The sequence below is a fragment of the Salvia miltiorrhiza genome, chromosome 6 (assembly GCF_028751815.1).
Source record: "Salvia miltiorrhiza cultivar Shanhuang (shh) chromosome 6, IMPLAD_Smil_shh, whole genome shotgun sequence".
NCBI classification, from domain to species: Eukaryota; Viridiplantae; Streptophyta; class Magnoliopsida; order Lamiales; family Lamiaceae; genus Salvia; species Salvia miltiorrhiza.
In genome coordinates this window covers 45,319,689-45,341,088 of record NC_080392.1, presented here as the reverse complement: position 1 = coordinate 45,341,088, position 21,400 = coordinate 45,319,689, and the positions used below count along the sequence as shown (strand labels likewise).

The window sequence follows — 21,400 nt, the reverse complement described above, 5'->3', positions numbered from 1 at the left end:
CATGACCAAATTGGGGGTAAATGAATTTTAAGGAAAAATTGGAACGAATTCAAAGTTCATGGTTTAAAATGTAAATTTTAAAGTTCGTGTGTAGAATGGAAAAGTGACTAAAGTTCGTGTATTTTCATGCAATTAACCCTATTAATTATGTGAAACCAGATAACGTGATTTTTGCCGAAATAGTGGAATAGCTATTTTTTTTTGTTAGAAAAATAGTGGAATAACTAATTGTTATTAAGTTGAATGGAAGAATTTGTAGCAATGAGGCATGTATTCTGTACTCTCGGAATCTATAATTTTCTTTAATTTTCGTCTTCAATTTTCGTGTGGGTGTGGAGTTAACAACGAGATGTCAACTATGGTATCTTGATGACATTAGACATCGATTATCGGAGTCTAACATACCATGAGTTTGTTACGAAAATCCAATTTTGGGCATTTATTTAATATTGGTGAGATGAAATTCCAAGGTGAAGTTTTGACTTTGTTAAGTAAGAGACTATACTCTAACAGTTTGGATAGAAATTTGTTAGAATTTAACTTTGGTGGATTTTCGGTTGAATTTGGGCCAGCTGACTTTTGTCTTATGAGTGGATTGAAGATTGGTCCTAAACCTTCACTCCCTACCCACTCCAAATTTCATGGAATTGTCTTTGCAGCTGAAAGTAATTTGAAAATTTTGAATATACAAGATGCATTTCGAGAAGAGTGTATGTTAACTGGGGGGAAATCTGTTAGGGCTTTGAAGCTAGCCAATTTGTTTATTGTTTATGGATTGTTATTGATGAACTACGAGAGTTGGAGGAGGCTTGAGTTAGGCTATATGATACGCCAATAGAAGAAGCCCAACAAGTTATACAAGATGAACCAAGCCCAAGCTTAGCCCAGAGCCGACCTCGTCGAGTAGTTCGAAAGCCCATCCGATATCTTGATTAGTTATTCATTTACTTATTGTTTTACTGTTTTCATGGGCCGTTTAATGTTATACTTAGATTAGGGCTAGATTAGAGTTTATTTCTTGTTTTCCAAGTAAGTAGTTGTTGCCCTAGCTTCTATATAAGAAGAAGGGAACGTTTTGTTATTATTATTGCTATGAAATTATTTCTTTGAAGCTATTCTTTGTGTGATCGTAAGAATTGTCGGAGTTTTGCGTTCTCCCTAACGTGAACATTAATACGTAGCGTATTAATTGGTGCTTTCATTGACGTTCCCATGGCCTCCGAAGTCCCCGCCTGGCAGAGACATCTCGACGCCCAGAACGCCGCCCTCCAAAAACAGATCGACGAACTCGTCGCTCTTTTCAAATCATCCCACAACACTTCCTCCTCCCACACCTTCGACAACTCTCATGCTCGCAGCCCGCTGATCCGTTTGGACGTTCCTCGTTTCGACGGCGACGACCCTCATTCTTGGATTTTCAAGATAGAAGAATACTTTCAATACCACAACACACCCGACAACCAACGCCTCCAGATCGTCGCGTTCCACCTCGATGGCAAGGCATCTACGTGGTTTCAATGGCTGAAATCGCAGAACATGCTGTCGACCTGGCCAAATTTCTTAACCCGCGTCCGCTCGCGTTTTGGTCCCTCTCAGTTCGAAGACCCCGAAGGCATGTTGGCCAAACTCACGCAACAAGGATCGGTGACTGACTATCAATCCACCTTTGAATCATTGATGGGCCGCATCCAGGGTATCTCTGAACCCCTTCTCATATCCTTTTATATATCAGGACTTCAGCCCTCTATTCGGAGCGACTTACAGATGAATCGATCGTCTACATTGGATGAAACTTTTGCTCTTGCTCGCCTCTTTGAGAGCAAAAATTTAGAGGAACCGCCCATCCATATCGGCCCCAACCGGCAGCCCAATAGGCCGGCCTACTCACCCCACCTCGCGCCACGCCCACCATCGACACACACGACACCACCGCCACAATCGAGCCACCCCGTCACCACTCCTCCAGTTACTGGACCCCGCCGTGACTCCACTACTGCTGTTCCCTTTAGACGCCTCAGCCCGGCTGAAACTCGCGAGAAGCGAGAGCGCGGTCTCTGCTTCCATTGTGACCAAAAGTGGAACCCCGCCCATCGTTGCAAATCAAAAGGCGCTGTCATGCTTTTAGAGGGCGACGACATCAAAGCTTCAGAGGATATTGAACCCACTGAACCCGCTGATCACCCCTTGGATGAGACACTCATCATGGGCGATATCTCTAGCTTGCACTCATTATCTGGCACTACTCACCCCCGATCTCTCCGTTTATGGGGCACCAAGCTCAATCACCGTTTTCAGGTCCTGATTGATAATGGTAGTACTCACAATTTCATCACACCTGCCCTTGCAGAGCGCCTCCAATTGCCACTTTCACCGGTGCCCAGCTTTCGAGTCCGTATCGGCAACGGCGACTCTATTCTCTGCCAGCACGTCTGCCACCACACCATTATTAACCTACAGGGAACCGACTTCACATTGGATCTCTTTGTGTTGCCCATCAAAGGCCCCGATGTCATTCTCGGCATTCAGTGGCTCCAAGAATTGGGCCGTGTGATACACGACTATAGTCACGGCCGCATGGAATTCACGTGGAATGGTCAGGAAGTTTTTCTCGAGGGAGACCCATCGCTTTGCTCTCGCGAAATCTCTCTATCCTCGCTCCAAGCCCTACTTCAATCTGCTGAGGTTGAGTCGCTCTTTGAACTTTGGTTGCTCCCGCCCGCCACACCCACCGTCCCATCTATTCCCCTTAAGGAACTCCAGGATGTTCCTCCAGATTTTCGTCAGCTCCTAAATCAGTTCGCCGATGTCTTTGCAGAGCCAACTGGACTTCCTCCACATCGCCTCTTTGATCATCGTATCCATCTAGACCCGGGTTCCAAACCTATCAACGTTCGCCCATACCGTTACCCTCACTTCCAGAAGAGCGAGATGGAACGTTTGGTCCAAGAAATGCTCGATCAGGGCATTATACGCCCCAGCCACAGCCCTTTTTCATCTCCAGTACTATTAGTTCGGAAGAAAGATGGCTTTTTTCGCTTCTGCGTCGATTATCGCGCCTTGAACGCGGTAACCGTTAAAGATAAATTTCCAATTCCCACCGTCGATGAACTCATTGACGAATTAGGCACTTCTGTAGTCTTCTCCAAGCTAGATCTGCGCGCCGGGTTTCACCAAATCCGTATGCACAATCAAGACATCTTCAAGACGGCATTCCGGACTCACGACGGCCATTATGAGTTTCTAGTGATGCCATTCGGCTTATCTAATGCTCCGTCTACGTTTCAGGCCACGATGAACTACGTTCTCAAGAAATTCTTGCGTCGTTTCGTCGTCGTCTTCTTTGACGATATTCTTATCTACAGCCGTTCCGAGTCCGAACATATTGAGCATTTATCCACCGTGCTGTTCTGCCTTCGCACCAACCGTCTTTACGTTAAGCTCTCCAAGTGCTCTTTTGGTACCTCATCTGTCGCCTACTTGGGTCATATCGTGAGTGCTGGCGAACTCAGAGTTGACCCGACTAAAATTCAAGCTATGCTCGATTGGCCACAACCCAAAACAGCGAAACAACTGCGGGGCTTCCTTGGTTTGACAGGATATTATCGCAAATTCATTCAACACTACGCCTCCATCGCTGCCCCTCTCACGGACTTGCTACGAAAGGACAGATTCCAATGGTCCATCCAAGCCTCCTCCGCCTTTACTGCCTTACAACAGGCCATGATCTCGGCTCCTGTGTTACGACTCCCCGACTTTTCGAAACCTTTCACGATTGATACAGACGCTTCTGACCTCGGGCATGGTGCGGTTCTCCTCCAAGATAATCTTCCAGTCGCGTATCATAGCCGGAAACTCGGTGTTCGCCTCCAAAGTGCATCCACATACATTAAAGAGCTCCATGCACTTTGTGAAGCAATCGGCAAATGGCGCCAGTACCTCTTGGGCCGTCGTTTTGTCATTCGGACTGATCACCACAGCTTGAAGGAACTCCTCCATCAACAACTTCACACACCGGACCAACATCGCTACATTCGCAAGTTGTTGGGTTATGATTTTGTGATCGAGTATAAGCCCGGCTCTCATAATGTCGTAGCCGACGCCCTGTCACGTGCCCCGGCAGCCGATTCGGATTCTCAACTCGCCGCTGCCACCCCAGCCTCAGTTTCGCCTTCATGTTTCTCGATTCAGAGCATCCCAGTCTCAACCTTCCTTGATCAGTTACGACGCGCCAACTGCGAGGATCCCGACCTCCTCTCTTACCACCAGCAGCTACAGCAAGGCCTCCTCTCTTCCGACTATGCTGTGGCCGACGGCCTACTCACTTATCGTCACCGCTATTTTATTCCCCCTTCAGCTCCTTTCAAGCAGCAACTCTTACACGAATATCACTGCTCTCCCATCGGCAGACACGGTGGAGTTAAGAAGACCCTTGTCGGCCTCTCTGCTCTCTTTTATTGGCCCAAAATGCGCCGCGACGTCGAGGATTTTGTACGCGCTTGTGTGACTTGCCAACAAATTAAATCCCTCACCACTGCTCCAGCCGGCTTGCTGCAACCATTGCCCATTCCCGCGCTGGTTTGGAATGAACTTACTATGGACTTCATCACTCATTTGCCGGTTTCACATGGCTATTCTGTTATTCTCGTGGTTGTTGATCGTCTCACAAAGGCTGCCCACTTCGGTCCTTTATCTGCCGGATTTACTGCCAGCAAGGTAGCACGCCTTTTTATCGATATGGTAGTCAAACTACATGGTTTTCCTTCCACTATCATCTCTGATCGTGACCCAGTCTTCATGAGTAAATTTTGGTCCGAATTATTCAAACTTAGCGGCACCTCTCTCAAGCACACTTCCGCTTACCATCCCCAAACTGATGGTCAAACCGAGGTCGTCAATCGCTCTTTGGAGCAATATCTCCGTGCCATGACTTCCGATAACCCTGCCCGATGGCCGGATTATCTTGGTTGGGCTGAGTTTCACTATAATACCAGCTTCCACACTAGTATTTCCATGAGCCCTTTTCAAGCCGTGTACGGGCGCCTGCCGCCTGTCATTCCTCGATATACGCCCAGCTCAACTTCTGTCGATGCCCTCGACACTCTGCTTCTCGAGCGCGATAGCTTACTCCAAGCATTAAAGGAGTCTTTGTCGTCTGCTCAACATCGCATGCAACAACAAGCAAATAAACACCGCCGTGACGTTTCCTTTGATGTTGATGATCGTGTTTGGGTTAAGCTTCAACCATATCGCCAAGTTTCTGTGGCGCGTCGTCCTGTTCCCAAATTAGCTAAACGGTATTTCGGCCCATACCGTGTCTTGGAACGCATTGGCGCTGTTGCTTATCGTCTCGATCTCCCTGCCGGCAGCCGCATTCATCCAGTTTTCCACGTGTCTCTTCTCAAGAAATTCGTCGGTTCTGATTCTTCTCCCATCACTCATTTTCCTGTGGACTCTGACGGTTCACCAACATTGGTTCCTTTGGTCGTCATTGCTACTCGGACCATCTATCGTGAGGGTACTCCAGTGCTCCAGTTATTAGTTCAATGGGACGGCCTTCCACCCGAGGCGGCGACCTGGGAATCTCTAGCTTCCTTTCGGGAGTCATTTCCAGAATTTCACCTCGAGGACGAGGTGGTTTCAAAGGATGGGGGAGTTGATATGCCAATAGAAGAAGCCCAACAAGTTATACAAGATGAACAAGTTATACAAGATGAACCAAGCCCAAGCTTAGCCCAGAGCCGACCTCGTCGAGTAGTTCGAAAGCCCATCCGATATCTTGATTAGTTATTCATTTACTTATTGTTTTACTGTTTTCATGGGCCGTTTAATGTTATACTTAGATTAGGGCTAGATTAGAGTTTATTTCTTGTTTTCCAAGTAAGTAGTTGTTGCCCTAGCTTCTATATAAGAAGAAGGGAACGTTTTGTTATTATTATTGCTATGAAATTATTTCTTTGAAGCTATTCTTTGCGTGATCGTAAGAATTGCCGGAGTTTTGCGTTCTCCCTAACGTGAACATTAATACGTAGCGTATTACTATATGCATTTACTAGATGAAGATGGAGCGTTTGATGATTTTCCATGGGGGATTGTTGCTTATGAGTGTTTGGTGACATGTACTCATAGGTTGAAGAGAGAGTTGTCCGCATTAGATAACGGGCAAAAAAAAGACGCATTTGAAGCCTTTGGTTCTGTATGGTATCTTTCTTTTTACTTGTCCCTTGTAGTTTAACACGTTTTTAGTCGTTTTTGTAGAGTGTTGTGCTCTTTTTTTTTAAATGGTTATTATCGTTAATTTTTATTATTTGACCATAAATATTAACACTATCATTCATAATCAAACAGAAACATGTAATTGAATACACATTTGAAGTCATTATCAGCAATTGTAAGCTCATGTAATGTTAGCCATGCATGCAGGGTCAAGTTTGGAATAATGCTTTTATTTCCTTCATGCATCACGTGAGCGAGTACTATGAGATTTTTTTTGTTGATGGCTTCTTTGAAAAATTAAAATATTCGTCAACGAATCACTTGAGCATATATTCGTTTTTTTAAAACCTTTTCAGAATTTATGTCATCGGTTGACATGATTATAAGCTTTATCTTTTTCAGAAGATGTAAACAAATATATGAAATAGAAAATGAAATCTATGTTTGGCGTATATATAGTTATCGGTTGACACATTATACTTCAATTTTTTTTAACATACTTCCTCCTTCGTATCAATTTTTTAGAAATTAGTTCTGTTTCTGTTTCTGTAGACTTAGTTCTTCATTTTTAGAAATTTTTTATTCCTAGAAATGGTGTTTTATATTCACTAAATTAGAATTTTAGTAATAACTTGGTTTTATGAGATATTGGCTACGTGTCTACTAATTGCAAGATTCATTGTATTGTGTCATCTCATAACCAAGCGGTTCTCACCGCCACATTAATTATGGGTTTCTCCCAATTATTGATTTGGGGGGGGGGGGGGACTTTTCCTGATGGAAGTGTTAAAACAATTTGTGTGACAATTGTTTTTAGTTTTCACAATATAATAATAATGCCTCAAACTTTTAATTAATTTGGATGACAAGTAGCGAAATGAATGAATTACCCCATAATATTATAGTTGAAATTAAATGATCTATTTAAATAAATAAATTAAAATATTAAATAGAAACAAGAAATAATAAATATAAAAATGTTGAAAAAAGAATTAAAATTATACAAAGAAAAGAAAAAAAAATTGAAAAAAGATTGATGGGAGAAGAGATACAAAAAAAAGAGGGAAAAAAAGGAGGGAGAAAACTCATCTTTTATATATTACATAGATTACATAGATATAGCTAAGATCAAGAGAAAGAGTCAACGACAAATTAAATATAATTAGATTTAAAAAAATAGTACTAGTTATTGGGGTAATAATAAATATGAGTGCAGTTTGAAGAAAAAATGCGAGATTGAATTTGTTTTATTTGTATAACCCAAATTCATTTGGTTCACCGGTGATATGATTAATAATATTCAACTGCAAGTTTTTTATATTTGTACATGTAGATTGAAAAATATTCCATCGCGTGATTTAATGTAAATTATTTGTACCTGATTAATAATACTATGCAATTCAAAGAAATATTTGTAGTTATAGGAAGTCAGTGGTGACATTATTATATTCCCTATTTTTTCTACAAAATAATCATTGTAGTAACAAAAAAAAATAATCTTCATCTTTTACATATATATAATATACAATTGTCTTAGACGTGGGGGATAGATCTGTGCTCATATGTGAGAATTGGTGAGTTCACAGCAGTGTCGGCGTGGGCTTTGTTTCGATAGAATATGGCTTATTGTTCTTCATCAACACATGTATTTTCCTTCATGACTTCATGGTTCTGTGTTTTAAATTTGTGTTTCACTAGTTGTCGGACACCTAAAAACAATTTGTGTGTTTTAATAAAAAAAATTACAATTATAGGAGGATCCGATTTATTTGAGGCCAAGTACAATTAATGTCACTTCACATGTTGGGACATATTATCGGACTAAATACTTGAAATTGGTTAAAGAGGTATTGTATGGGAAAGGCGGTCAAGCGTTGGTAGACAGATTTTTAGGTGGTTGTTTTGGACACTTATTAGATTGGAATCCGGGGGCAAAGTGTGGTATGGCTCTTCACCATGTTGTTTCGCGCCAAATCCAGTCAAATGATAATGGATTGTGGTTTTACATTAACGGGAGCAGGCTACACTTCTCGGAAATGCATTATGCTCTTGTAGCAGGGTTGAATTTCGAACAAAGTGACTTTGATGTGAGGGCAGAGCACGATCTTCAGAATGTCGAAGTGTTTATAAAAATTTGTTGTAGCCAGAGGACTTTAAATGTGGAGAATGTCATTGACCTTTTTGAGAATTATGACATAATTGGTGATCCTGATGGGAGTTTACTATTACGTGTGGCCCACGTGATAGTACTGTATGGCATGCTACTAGGGTACGAGCGTGATAAGAAGGTGGCTGACTGGGTTTGGGTTTTGGTGGATAATGTTGATGCATTTAACCAATTTCCGTGGGGAGCTTATACGTATCAGATATTATGCCAGTATGCGTATAACTGTTCTACAAACAACTAGTATAAATTATACGGGCCGGTATGGGCTTTACATGTATGGTCCCTTGAGATTATACTTGAGTTTGGGTTCTACGGTTGGTACGTACGTCGAAGGCTGTGCACATCCCAGATGTTTGAGGTGGAAGTTTCGAAGTAGGCCCAATGTGTCGGATTTACGCCCCCTATTTGAGCAAGAGGTAGTTACTTCTTCATATCATTATCTTTATATATATTATCTTGTACAAATATTTTTTTTGAATTCTTCTTTTTAAATTGTAGCCACATCATCTATTTGAGATTCAGCCCGATGATTATGAGACGACAAGCCATTATTATGCTACGTTAGTCATGCTCATGCCCATTGGTGTTCACTATGAGCGACCAGTGAACCCATTGAGGGAGGGTAGGCAGTTTTCCCCGCGACCTGCACAGGATATACGTGTTGCCGAGCATGAATTGTCGAGGAGACGAGAAGAAAGGCCGGCGAGGCCTCGAGATAAGGGAAAGCGTAGTCGACCACCACCTACCACATCATCATCTAGTAGTGGCGATCACGTTATCCGAGCACGAGACTGTGGCTATATAGCAGGTGTGGTCAAAATTATAGGCGAGGAGCATGATCTTCGAATTAGAAGGATGTCAGAAGAGTAGGAGATAAGAATGAGAAGGATAGCAGAAGAGCAGGATATCAGACTGAGCAGGATGGCAGAAGAACAGGAGATTCGAATGAGAAGGCATAACGAGGATTTGGAGAGTCGAATGAAGAAGACATTGAAGGGTTTTTTGGATGATTTGAAAGGGTTTTTTCAGCTGTAGTGTTGTACATCATAAGGGTGTACATTCTCCTGCCCCTCGTCGTACGCCTGCACCAGAGACTAGAAATTGTGATGATGTCTAACTCGACGATGGTGGTCCAGTGGCCGATGATGTGTCACATCATACTGAAGCGACAATGTCCATGGCACATCGACATTCTGTGCATGAGTATGGCAACACATCTACTTCTCATCAGAATCCGCCACGTTTTTCTCTTCAAAATCCATTAAATTACAATTTTGATCCCAGACATATGGAGTATGTGATGCAGGTAGTATTGTTTTTTTTTTTTGGGCAAGCCTAATAATATTCATATACAATTTTTTTATAAAAAAAAATATTTTTGAAGGGATTGACGACTGAGGGCCTCGAAAATCTACTGTTAGATATTTTCAAAACACCATCGATGCCCCGAAGGAGTGAACGCGAAAGATCTCCAAACGCCAACAATTAGGTTGTTCTTGGTTTCGATGATCTAGTCGTATGTTGTGCTTGCATTATTTGTTTTTTTATTTTGGTAGTGGTAACCCCATTTGTAAGTGCAATTGGATATTGAAGTGGAAATTTGCTAATTCCTTCAGATAAATTAAAAATACCGTCGGGTTAAATTGAGAATACCTACGGGTAATTTGAAAATACCGTCGAGAAAATTGAGAATATCGCCGGGAAATTGAGAATACCGCCGGGTTAAATTGAGAATACCTACGGGTAATTGAGAATACCGTCGGGTAATTGAGAATACCGCCAACTAAGTTGAGAATACTGTCGGAAAAATTGAGAATACCGCCGAGAAAATTGAAAATACCGTCGGGTAATTGAGAATACCGCCGACTAAGTTGACAATACCGTCGGAAAAATTGAGAATACCGCCGAGAAAATTTAAAATACCGTCAGGTAATTGAGAATACCGCCGACTAAGTTGAGAATACCGTCGGGTAATTGAGAATACCGCCGACTAAGTTGAGAATACCGTCGGAAAAAAGTTGAGAATACCGCCGAGAAAATTTAAAATACCGTCGGGACAAATATTTGCTAACAAATTAGGCATTTGACACTAAATTGGTGGGGGAACATATTTTAAATTTATGTTTTAATGCGTGTGTGTATCTACATTAAATTATGTTTTAATGTGCGTGTGTGTGTCTTTATTTCAAATTAAATATAAGCTTTAATTTAAGATTCATATTGAAAAAATAAAGAGTGAAACAACATTATTTTGGAAGAGAATTGTATTATAATCTATATAACATCTTTATATTACATTATTTTTTCCATAAAAATATTTCAATATTCCTATTATATTAAAATTCCTGAAAAAAAATAATTAAAAAAATGTGACAATTTAATAAATCATACTAATTTAAAATTTTAAATATAAAACATTCTTTTTAATTCTCCATTCTCTCTTCCATTGTATCTTTCCTCACTCTTTTTCCATTTATTTAGGCTAGTGGGAATTACTTATATTATCTCACCTCTCTCAAGTTTGCTCCAACTTATATCATTATTGTTAATTGATGATTTTATTGTAAAAGTCCCATAAACTGTGTTTCTCAAGTCTACTGTTAGATATTTTCAAATTATATATATATATATATATATATATATATATGTATATAATTAATAAACATAAAATAAATAATATAACAACTTTAAGAGATATCATAATTTTTATATTTGTAAATAAATGTATAAAGTATTTTTATAAAGTAATACTAGTGGCAAAATGGTAATTTTTATAAATTATAATCTCATATATTTTCTCTCTCCTCTTTCCTCTCTCGTCTCTCCTCTTTCATCACACGATTTCTTTCAATTTTTCATACATACTTTCTCTCTCTCTCTCTCTCTCTCTCTCTCTCTCTCTCTCTCTCTCTCTCTCTCTCTCTCTCTCTCTCTCATATTCTCTTTTTCATATTTTTGTGATTTTTTTTAAATCAAATTTTATTTTAAACACAAAAATATTTATTATATATCTTAAATTAAATATAAATGCAAGATCTTTAATTTGGTATAAAAATTATCAAATATGAATTTAAAATAAATAAATTATTATATTTTAAAATTTTAAGATGTTTATTTTTTCTATCTCTTTTTTTTAATCAAATTTTCATATTTTTTGTCTTTTCTTATTTATATGGTTATTTTAAGGTTGTCGTTATTATTTATACTTTTTCTCTCTCCTTCTCTACTACAAAATATATATTAAAATTATGAAATATATATTATTTATTTTGCATACTCGCTTATTTTTTGGTCAAATTTCGTGCTGAAATACTATATGAAATCCTACGTACCATATTTGTCGATTACTAGTACAATGTTAATTTGGGCATATTAAAACAATGTCATTTACGTTTAAAATTAGCATCTAACTAAATAAATTAAGAATATATCGAAGTATTAAATTGTGAGAAAGTGAGATGAATGAAGCTGATGAGAGAAAATGACAAGAAGTAATCCAAGAAATCAAAGTAATAGATAGAAACTCTATTTGCTGCAAAAAATATGATTAGATATAAGGATTAGGAGAAAACAAAAATAGGAATTAAAATAATTTTAGGGTTTTTAATTGTCTAATAGCCTGAAACGACATTGTTTACATCCAACTGATGTTATATCTATTTTACACACAATCATATTTATGTCAAGCTGGGATTATATGAAAAATAAAATTTCTAAAATAATTTTGTTTTATGATTGTGAATGAAGGTATTTAATTACTATATAATAATAATGTGTGATGTCAATTGTCATTATAGGTAATTTAAATAGTTTACAAATAATTATAAATATACGTTTATATACCATGTTCAAAATTATAATCAATAAAATTTTATAAACTTTGAAATTATACCTTTTTAGCAAAAAAAAAATGAATTTAGAAATGTATTTAAATAAGTATGTTTAAAGGAGAAAGCTAAAGCAAAATGATATATTTCATTTTTATTGGGATTTATTTTTTGGCATCAAATAATTATTCATTTCTTTTATTAGTATTCTAAAAAATTCTAATAATATAATTTATTTTCCTACTGATCAATTGAAGCTTTTCTAATAAGATGACATAGGTAATGAGCTAACTTAGAAAAAATAATTTTATCCATGATTAGCTCTTTCTTTAAATTTGAATGTTATAATTACATATAAATAAAGAACATAAGGGTGACAAATAAATAACATGTAAATACCTAACAGAACCTCCACATGAATAAAGGCCAAGGGATGTCGATGGATAAACCCATTATCATTGATTACTTGTCTGCTATAAGTAGCAAATGATGCCATGCTACATTTTTTTTATATTTTGCAATATAAATCCCTGGGATTGTAATGTCCATTAACTGATTTTTTTTTTGGATTCTAATCCTAACGTAAACTACCACAATCGGCAGCCCTCTCACTTGATGGTATCCGTTCCTTACAATCACGCCGCCAACGAGTCAAAACCATTTCCTCCGGTATTCTATCCAAGTTCAAATAAAAGAAAACTTTAAATAGATGCCGACAAATGATACCTTCCGTCTCCCACTTATGACATGAACACTTGCCACTTTTCGTTTCTTGATTTATCGTCACAACCCGATAACCCCTCAAAGCGGATGATGAATGTACCTTAAACACCGAGAAATGAAGATTTAGGTCAGGGGGTTCTTCATGCATTTTCACAGTGATCGAATTAAGAACTTTGGCCTCAAAAAGCTTGAAAATTGTTCTAGTACAAAGCTCACCAAGCTGCAACATAATACTCGTGCGTTGGACGAACATCCCGGGCATTCCCCGACACAAGACGTCCTCCTCAAACTCGTGAGTACGCCAATTTTTCTGTAACTTCTCAAAACCGATGACAAATTCGTACACAGATGAGGTACTACAACAAAGTTCTTTGATGACCTTGTTTGTTACTTTACTTCTAGACGTTGCCTGGAGCCCACCACAAAATTCGTCGACACTAAAGGCCGATGACCATTGCTTCCTAAGGTTGTACATGCTCTTAAACCATCAATTTTGCAATAAGTTGAACTCATCCATCATACGATTCCAGCTAGCGTCAAACTCTATCTCGTTTTCACAACCATTCATACAACGGTACCACAAACTCTTAAATTCTCTATTATGGTTCAACTTACCAAACTGCTTCCCAGCATTTTTATTAATATGCCACTGACACAACCTGTGAAATGCTTGGCGAAACGTGTTGTCGAGCCCATTCATTAACGCTTGGCCTTGGTCGGAGAAAATGATTATCGGCTCCTTACGATGCATGGATTCAAGAAACGTTACAAACAACCATTCATATGATTCCGTCTTCTCATTCGACAAGAAAGCCATAGCAAACAAAACATTGCTACGATGATGGTTAATCCCGATAATAGGAACACACACCAAGTCGTACTTGTTAGTCTTGTAAGTGGCGTCGACCGAAATAACATCACCGAAATGTTGATAGTCTACAAGGCAACGTGTATCACGAAAATACAAATTTTTCAGCCTTCCATCATCATCGACCTTCACCTTCCAATAAAAGGAAGGATCGCTCAATCCTTTGTCCGTGAAATACTCGAGCAACCTATTCACATCTGCATTCGGAACTTTGGACATTCTCCTACGCTCACGGTTCAACTCATTATACGCGTCCTTGCGTAAAAATCCAACATTTGCACGACAACCTGCTTCAATCTCCATAAATCGATAAGCACGACTCACACCAATTCCGCTAGATGTCAAAGCTATAAGTAAAGTTTTCTTCGACTGAGACATATTGCGGGCAGAACGAAGCAAGTAACTCTCACTAGGATCAAGCAACTCGTGGTTGTGCTCATTGTAAAAAATAGTCACTTTCCATGGTGATTCAATATCATCTCGACAAACACGTAGCTTGGCCTTGCAGTTGCACCTATACGACTGTCGCTTGCATACAGGCACTCTACCGATCGAGCACTTATTATCAGGAAAGCCCTCACATGAACAATAATATATCTTCGCCCGAACACACGTGCTGTTGAAGAAATAACACTGCCTCCCTTTTCTAACAGAGAATCCAGTCAATCGTCCGTATTCACGATACAAGACATGCACCTCGTCCAAGGTGTCAACATAACATCCAACATTTAGCAAACCCTCTACTAGCTTTCTTGAAACTTGTACCGAACAATCACCTATTTCCGGATCACATTCTTCGCCATTGTCAAAATTATTGGAACGATTACAATCTTCATCACCATCGTCATCTCCACAATCATCGGATTGTGAACCAAATTCATTTTCATCAGGGAGCTACTCGTCTCATTAATTTCTTCCTCCGATTTTCCAAACTCACATCCATCACCATTGTTAAAAATTGACGATGGACCCTTACTCCCACTAACACTATCTTCAATGCCATCATTTCCAAAAGGAAGATTCAAATCTATGTTCATCGGCCCCAACTGCAAATACGACGAATCTGCCAAAAGATCCCAAATTTCAGATTAAAAAAAAAAAACGAACAAAAAACAAGCTTTCAGAAAATACAGCAGGATATCAAGAAAATAGGGCAACATATCATCCTCAAAGTAGCGAACCCACAGACTACTTACCCACAAAATCACCAAACAATATAATGTTGTCATTTCGGATAATTAATAAGAGTTTTACAATGTATAGGATCGAACTTACACTTCAGGGTTTACAATCATAAATTACATGAGCCATGATTTATTACTGACGAACATTCGAAAATGCTAAAAAAAAAATACGCTAACAGTTATCGATAATGCCATGCGATGATGAAAAAAAATTAAATGCGCAAACTAAGACAGGCACATTTACTATTAATGCAAACAATGGAACTAAACACAACTCGGAAACCCAGAAACAAAATTGTTTACCTTAAGACAAAACAACGAAAGGTATTCTGCCTTACAACTTCAAGCAAAAACTTCAAACGGGAGACGAGTTCAGTCTACAACATTGCATAATTCCCAACCTGGCCTTCCAAAATATTCGAAGAAAAAAAAAGAACTAAGAAAATTAAACTCTGTGCTAAAATGGAAGAGCTTCCTCTCCACGCCAGAAAATAATCTAATCCAACCTACCGCCACAATGACATTCTACTTGCACATCCATGTCCTGCAGCAGTTTCTCGATTCTCATTTAAGTAGGGAAAAATTGCTTTGGTTTTTTATAATGACATAAACTGTATTGATCTTCTTGCTTATATATGCTCAAGAAAGATGGGGAACTCTCCTCTCTACTTCACTCGAGATCAAGTGGCCTCAGAGGGGCAATGTCACAATGCCCATTTTATCCAGGAATTGCAGTATTTCTACAGGGGATTCTTCACACTTAACACATTGAGTTTGTTCAAATCGTAAGAAACGATGGATATCTCCTAGTTTTGTAGAGAGAGGGGCCTGAAATCAAGAGTGTTATCTAACAGTACATGGCACCCCACTTTTTATCACGTAGACATCAATAACAGTACTTGGGGCCGGAAATCAAGAGTGTTATCTGAAGTTTATCATTATCGAAAGCTAAAGCAAAGATATTTCAATTCAGAGTAAATTTACCTACTGCAGCTACAATTTTCTCAAACCCAAGTCCACTAACTGTCACACCCCAATTCTTGAAGGAATAAATATAATCGAGGTGTGATTAATTCATAGAAATAAACAAGGGAAAAACCTTGTTAAAACCGAAATGTGATAGAAAGTCGGGCTATGCCCCTTTGGATCACAAGTTTTGTTTCATGCTTCTGACAACCGACATTCATTAGCATAAATTTAGTAGTGAAGAGTCTAAGCTCGGTCAGGTATATCATTTGAAATTTAACATGAAGATCTTGAGTTGGGAAAATAAAAGACGGATATGAGTAATTGCTACAACGGAAGTCTAACAAAGGAAATTAACCCTAGCCTCAGCTCCGTCCCGTCAGCACCAGCCAGCCAACCTGAAAACATTTGAAAGTATTTTTGGGCTAAGTACTAATGTACTTAGTGGGCATGCATTTTCTGAAACATTTCATAATTTAATAAAGACAGTTTATCCAATCATACTTGACATAACTTAGAAGGTTTTAAAGTGAAATAACTTCTAAGCATGTTAAAATAATTTCTTTCATTTGTGCGCACATGTCACACTCCCTTTCCGTTACTCGCTGTGATCCCGGACCTTTTAGCCACCGACGGATCCATTTCTCCCATTGCACTTGCCCTGAGGACGTAACTCAGACAAGTTTAATTGACCTCGGGACGCTACCCAGGCAGGCCTTACATTACATGCTTCGGAATACATCCAGCAAGCACCCTTATAACGCCTCTTAGTTAGTGCCCGATGGAGATCAACCCACCAGGTCAGCTAACGAGTGTACACAATTCTCAAACAACGTGTTAGGTCATAAGAGAACCTCAATTGATTAACTTTGCGAGCCTTAAACAGAGCAGAGTGCACATAAACATTTTATTGGATAAACAGTTTGCATTTTATTGAATAAATAATTTGCATTTCATTAAAACATTTAGAGCTTAATAGCTCAATCATACTTTGTACATTTGGAAAGTAAGCCCACCTGGATAGGCAAAGCCTGAAGATCATAATCACATAAACTCGTCTTGGGAAAGCAACGCTAATCCCCTTGGTTCATAAAGCCTACAAGAAATTCTATTCTTAATAGGTCTCGTGAAGCTAACTTAAAGCCTTAGCGAATGTACTAAACATACTTGATTCATCACGCCGGGTTTCCAAAATTTAATAAATAAATAATTGAAACTAAATTCTTGAGTTAAGGACACCAACAATATCCTTACTCGATTTTCTTAAATAATTGGATTTATAAATAAACCAATTAAATCATGAATGTTTTTACTCACAAAAATACTTGATGCAAATAATCTCATGCTTAATCATATATGCACATAATAATATTAATATTATTATGCAATTTGTCTTTAAAATAATTAATCAACTACTGATAGTCAAATTAATTAAAATGTGGACTGCCCAAAATAATTTAATGTAAGGCCCAACTTCTTAAAAATTCGCAGCCCACATAAATAAATAGACATTGACTAATTAAATAAAGGGTGATTCTATTCACAGCCCCCATTTTACTCCTTATAACCTCTTTTTTAAAATATTAATAATAATTAATTAGAAATTTACTATTTTACCCTATATTCTATAGCCCCAAATTAAATTAAATTTTAAATTCATCATTTCAATTTCTTTTAGCCATAAATTTTTGAGGTTTCTCTATAGCCCGATTTTCTTGTAATTGCTAATTGTTCATTGTTGAAATCGCCCGTGAAGCCCGACTCCTGGAAATTTGCCGGTGAGCAAATTATGCAGGAATTTGTTGTTACCAAGAACATGCAAATCCAATTCCTTATTTGTTTGCGTTTCTTTCTGTGTGAACCCCTCCCCATCAATCCAGCTACCAAAATCCTACCCAGAAGATAACTGTTATTAGGGTTTGCAACATAGCTGAAATCAGAATTTGTTTCAATCCTATTTAGTTTGTCGAAACTACCTGTTTTTTAAATTTGTTGAGGTTTGAATTGTTGGGATTCAATTTGTATGGTTCTGTGCTGGATTTCTTTGTCTTCCTACTGATATATATATATGTATAGTCGTATAGCTATAGTGGGAGATGGATGTGAATCGCTTCATTTGATTCTATATTTTTACTGAATGGTAGATTATTTAGTTTGAGAATTGATGATTGTGTTGTAGAACTATAGAAGTAATTTCTTTTCGTATTTTGAGGTTGGATATCCCGGTTGGAGGTTTCAAGAATGAACAATTAGCAATTACAAGAAAATCGGGATATAGAGAAATCTCCAAAATTTGTGGCTAAAAGGAAATTAAAATGATAAATTTAAAATTTAATTTAATTTTGGGTTATAGAATATAGGGTAAAATAGTAAATTTTTAATTAATTATTATTATTTTTTTTTAAAAAGAGGTTATAAGGAGTAAAATGGGGGCTAGAGATAGAATCACCCTTAAATAAATAAAACGGGCCCAACACTCATTAAAATTGGCCCAAGACCCGGCCCAACAGACCAGCCCAACAACTTAAACCCTACCCCTCCTTTCTTCATCCGTAGCTGCACCCCCATCCAATCTCACTCTCTCTCTCTTCACGCTAGAAATCCGCCCCCTTCTCCCTCGGAATTTCGCCGCCGCCGAAGCTTGCCGGAGCAACAGCGACAGCCGCTGACGACGCTCGGCTCTCCCTCCTCAGGTCGACGGCAGCAAGGCCGCCGGCCGTCACCCCTCTTCTCACTCAAACATAACCCACACACGCAGACGCTCCTTGCGCCGCTCACGGCCCCGGCGAGGAGCGGTGCCTTGAAATACGGCAGCCGAAGCCCAAATCCACGACCACCGCCCTCAAGTTTCAGTTTCTACTCCGGCGGACGACAACCACCGGCGATGTCTCCGCCCCTCATCTCTCTTCTCTAGTTCCGGCCGCCGCCGCTCGTATTTCGAGCAGCAACGCCGCCGCCCTGCAAGCCCTAGGTTTCCCCTTCCTCAACTCCGGCGACTCAGGGCAGCGACGACGAGGCCGCCGCCTCGGATCCCCTCCCCCTTTTCACTCTTCGCGCTTGGCCGGACAGCAGCGGCGTGTTGCCGCCGTGCCGTGCTCTACCTCCCTCCATCTATCGACTCTCACAGCCAACAATCACACCAAAGGACTCACACAGCAAGGTTCGAAATCAGGGAAAAACAAAGCTTCAAGACTTCTCTTTTATCAAGTCGATTCTTTCATATGTACAAACATAAGTCTTTTCTTTAAATCAGTAAATGAATTTTGTTATACATACTGAAAACTTGGTTCGATTGTTTATGCGGATGCACACATATTTATATATATATATACAGGATAGATGTATGCGTATGTGCGTTTCTTTGTCAGTGCAGCTGAGTTTTTCAGAATGTGGAACACAAAATAAGGGCTTTGATCTCTGTAAAAAAAATAGGATAAGCAAGGAGTTCAAGATAAAACCTTGTGAGTTGTGAGTACTTGAATGGTGGATGATTCTGTTCTTGAACCTTTCTTGCGAGAGAGGAGAGAAATATGGGGAGGATTGTTGAAGCTTGAGAGAAATGCCAAAGTAATTTGGTTGCAGTGACTTGTTGAGGGAATGGTGTGAGTTGGCAGCTCTTTATCCGTGAAAATGAAGGGGAGGTGTTACATGTAGACTTGATATTTTCTTTAGGTGATTGATCCCTACGTGTACCTTGACATGGCCTCATGCTGAAATTGGGGGTTATGTTGAAGAGTAGTTGTACGTGAGTGGGGGTTATGTTGAAGAGTAGTTGTACGTGAGTGAGAGGAAGTATGGTGGCTGATAGGAATAGTTGAAAAGGCTATGACTAATTAAAAACATATAAGTAAAATTTTTTCGGGGTTCGCTAAATAAATAGCTCGTGTAAATGTTCAAATGCTCAATTTAAATAAATATGCAATACATAAGAATTTAAATCACTAAATTTACAATTTTTTTTTAAAACGTCTTTGTTGGAATTAAAATAAATTCATTTTCTTTCTCCGGCGTGAATCATCTTAATTTTTAAATTCAAAATTACTCTAAACTTAGCTATGAGAAAACGGGGTATTACACTAACAACCAGCTTATTAGCAGTTAATGGACTTACGTGAACTCTTGCCAGTTAATGGACTTACGTGAACTCTTGCCCTCAACCACGGGAGAGTTGGGGCTGCTGTATGGGTGAATGATTCCTTCTTGAAGGATTTGCTGGGCGTGATCCAAACCCCGCCGAAAGAAGGGTGAGAACTTGGCACTCCTTTACCACTTTCAGCGCGCGTAGGTACAGCTGACCTTTTTGCAGGTGAGCCACCAGACATGTCAAAAGGTCTGTTGGAATTGTTGTGTCTTGCCCGCGACGCGTTATAGCTTGGACTAAGGATGTGATCCTTTAGACTCATTAAAGAATTTGCTCGTGATCCAACTCCAGCGCCAAAAGAAGGGTGAGAACTTGGCCCTGGAGTGTCAGCAGTGAGAGCTGACCAATGTGCAAAAGATAAGTTTGCTCGCTTAATTGCTGAGCGATACAATGACTCAATTTCCTTTATTGTTTGATTGTTCATTTCATCGAGTTTCCTTTTCTGCCTGCAGTGATAATAAGATCATCATTAGTGACCACAACCATGTATAAACTAAGAAGAGTGCAGGGTATATCATAAAGAAGAGCAGTAGATTGACCTGCTTAATTCTGAAAACTTTTCTTGCAGTTGCAGTATTTCCTTGGAAAGCTTCTCATTCTCCAACTCAAGTATCCCGCACCTCTCACTAATTTTCTGGTACGCACCAACTGCCTCCTCCAATTTCTGTTTAAGTTTCTCATGGTTTTGCAGAATCGGATTCCGTGCTGTATTGAACTTCCATTCCATCTCCATTTCCCTTTGCCCTATATAAAACATTATACCAGAATAGGTAGCCTTTATTGCTAGCACATGTGCTAGCAATAAAGGCTACCTATTCTGGTATAATGTTTTATATAGGGCAAAGGGAAATGGAGATGGAATGGAAGTTCAATACAGCACGGAATCCGATTCTGTAAAACCATGAGAAACTTAAACAGAAATTGGAGGAGGCAGTTGGTGCGTACCAAAAAATTAGTGAGAGGTGCGGGATACTTGAGTTGGAGAATGAGAAGCTTTCCAAGGAAATACTGCAACTGCAAGAAAAGTTTTCAGAATTAAGCAGGTCAATCTACTGCTCTTCTTTATGATATACCCTGCACTCTTCTTAGTTTATCCATGGTTGTGGTCACTAATGACGTCCAAACTATAACGCGTCGCGGGCAAGACACAACAATTCCAACAGACCTTTTGACATGTCTGGTGGCTCACCTGCAAAAAGGTCAGCTGTACCTACGCGCGCTGAAAGTGGTAAAGGAGTGCCAAGTTCTCACCCTTCTTTCGGCGCTGGGTTTGGATCACGCCCAGCAAATCCTTCAAGAAGGAATCATTCA

The 21,400-nt window shown here is 39.1% G+C and overlaps 2 protein-coding genes across 2 annotated transcripts; both read right to left on the bottom strand.

Annotated features, from left to right (window-relative positions):
* Nucleotides 1-13,417: 13,417 nt before the first annotated feature.
* On the bottom strand, nucleotides 13,418-15,550 carry LOC130991035 (protein FAR1-RELATED SEQUENCE 5-like). Its single transcript, XM_057915237.1, has 3 exons — nucleotides 15,493-15,550; nucleotides 14,736-14,861; nucleotides 13,418-14,646 (listed from the first exon to the last, which is right to left on the bottom strand). Exons 1-3 carry the CDS (start codon nucleotides 15,548-15,550, stop codon nucleotides 13,418-13,420), a joined length of 1,413 nt encoding a protein of 470 aa, XP_057771220.1.
* A 4,489-nt stretch (nucleotides 15,551-20,039) lies between these two features.
* LOC130991034 (E3 ubiquitin-protein ligase CCNB1IP1 homolog) lies at nucleotides 20,040-20,822 on the bottom strand. The gene is made up of 2 exons (XM_057915236.1): nucleotides 20,629-20,822; nucleotides 20,040-20,535 (listed from the first exon to the last, which is right to left on the bottom strand). Exons 1-2 carry the CDS (start codon nucleotides 20,820-20,822, stop codon nucleotides 20,040-20,042), a joined length of 690 nt encoding a protein of 229 aa, XP_057771219.1.
* Nucleotides 20,823-21,400: the final 578 nt, after the last annotated feature.

Coding starts and splice junctions, on each gene's coding strand:
- LOC130991035 (XM_057915237.1), bottom strand. CDS start 15,550: ATGAGAATCGAGAAACTGCTGCAGGACATGGATGTGCAAGTAGAATGT. Junction 14,862..15,492: donor AGTAGAATGTCATTGTGGCG/GTAGGTTGGATT, acceptor ATCTTTTGGCAG/ATTCGTCGTATTTGCAGTTG. Junction 14,647..14,735: donor TTTTAACAATGGTGATGGAT/GTGAGTTTGGAA, acceptor ATGATTGTGGAG/ATGACGATGGTGATGAAGAT.
- LOC130991034 (XM_057915236.1), bottom strand. CDS start 20,822: ATGGAGATGGAATGGAAGTTCAATACAGCACGGAATCCGATTCTGCAA. Junction 20,536..20,628: donor AAGTTTTCAGAATTAAGCAG/GTCAATCTACTG, acceptor TTATCACTGCAG/GCAGAAAAGGAAACTCGATG.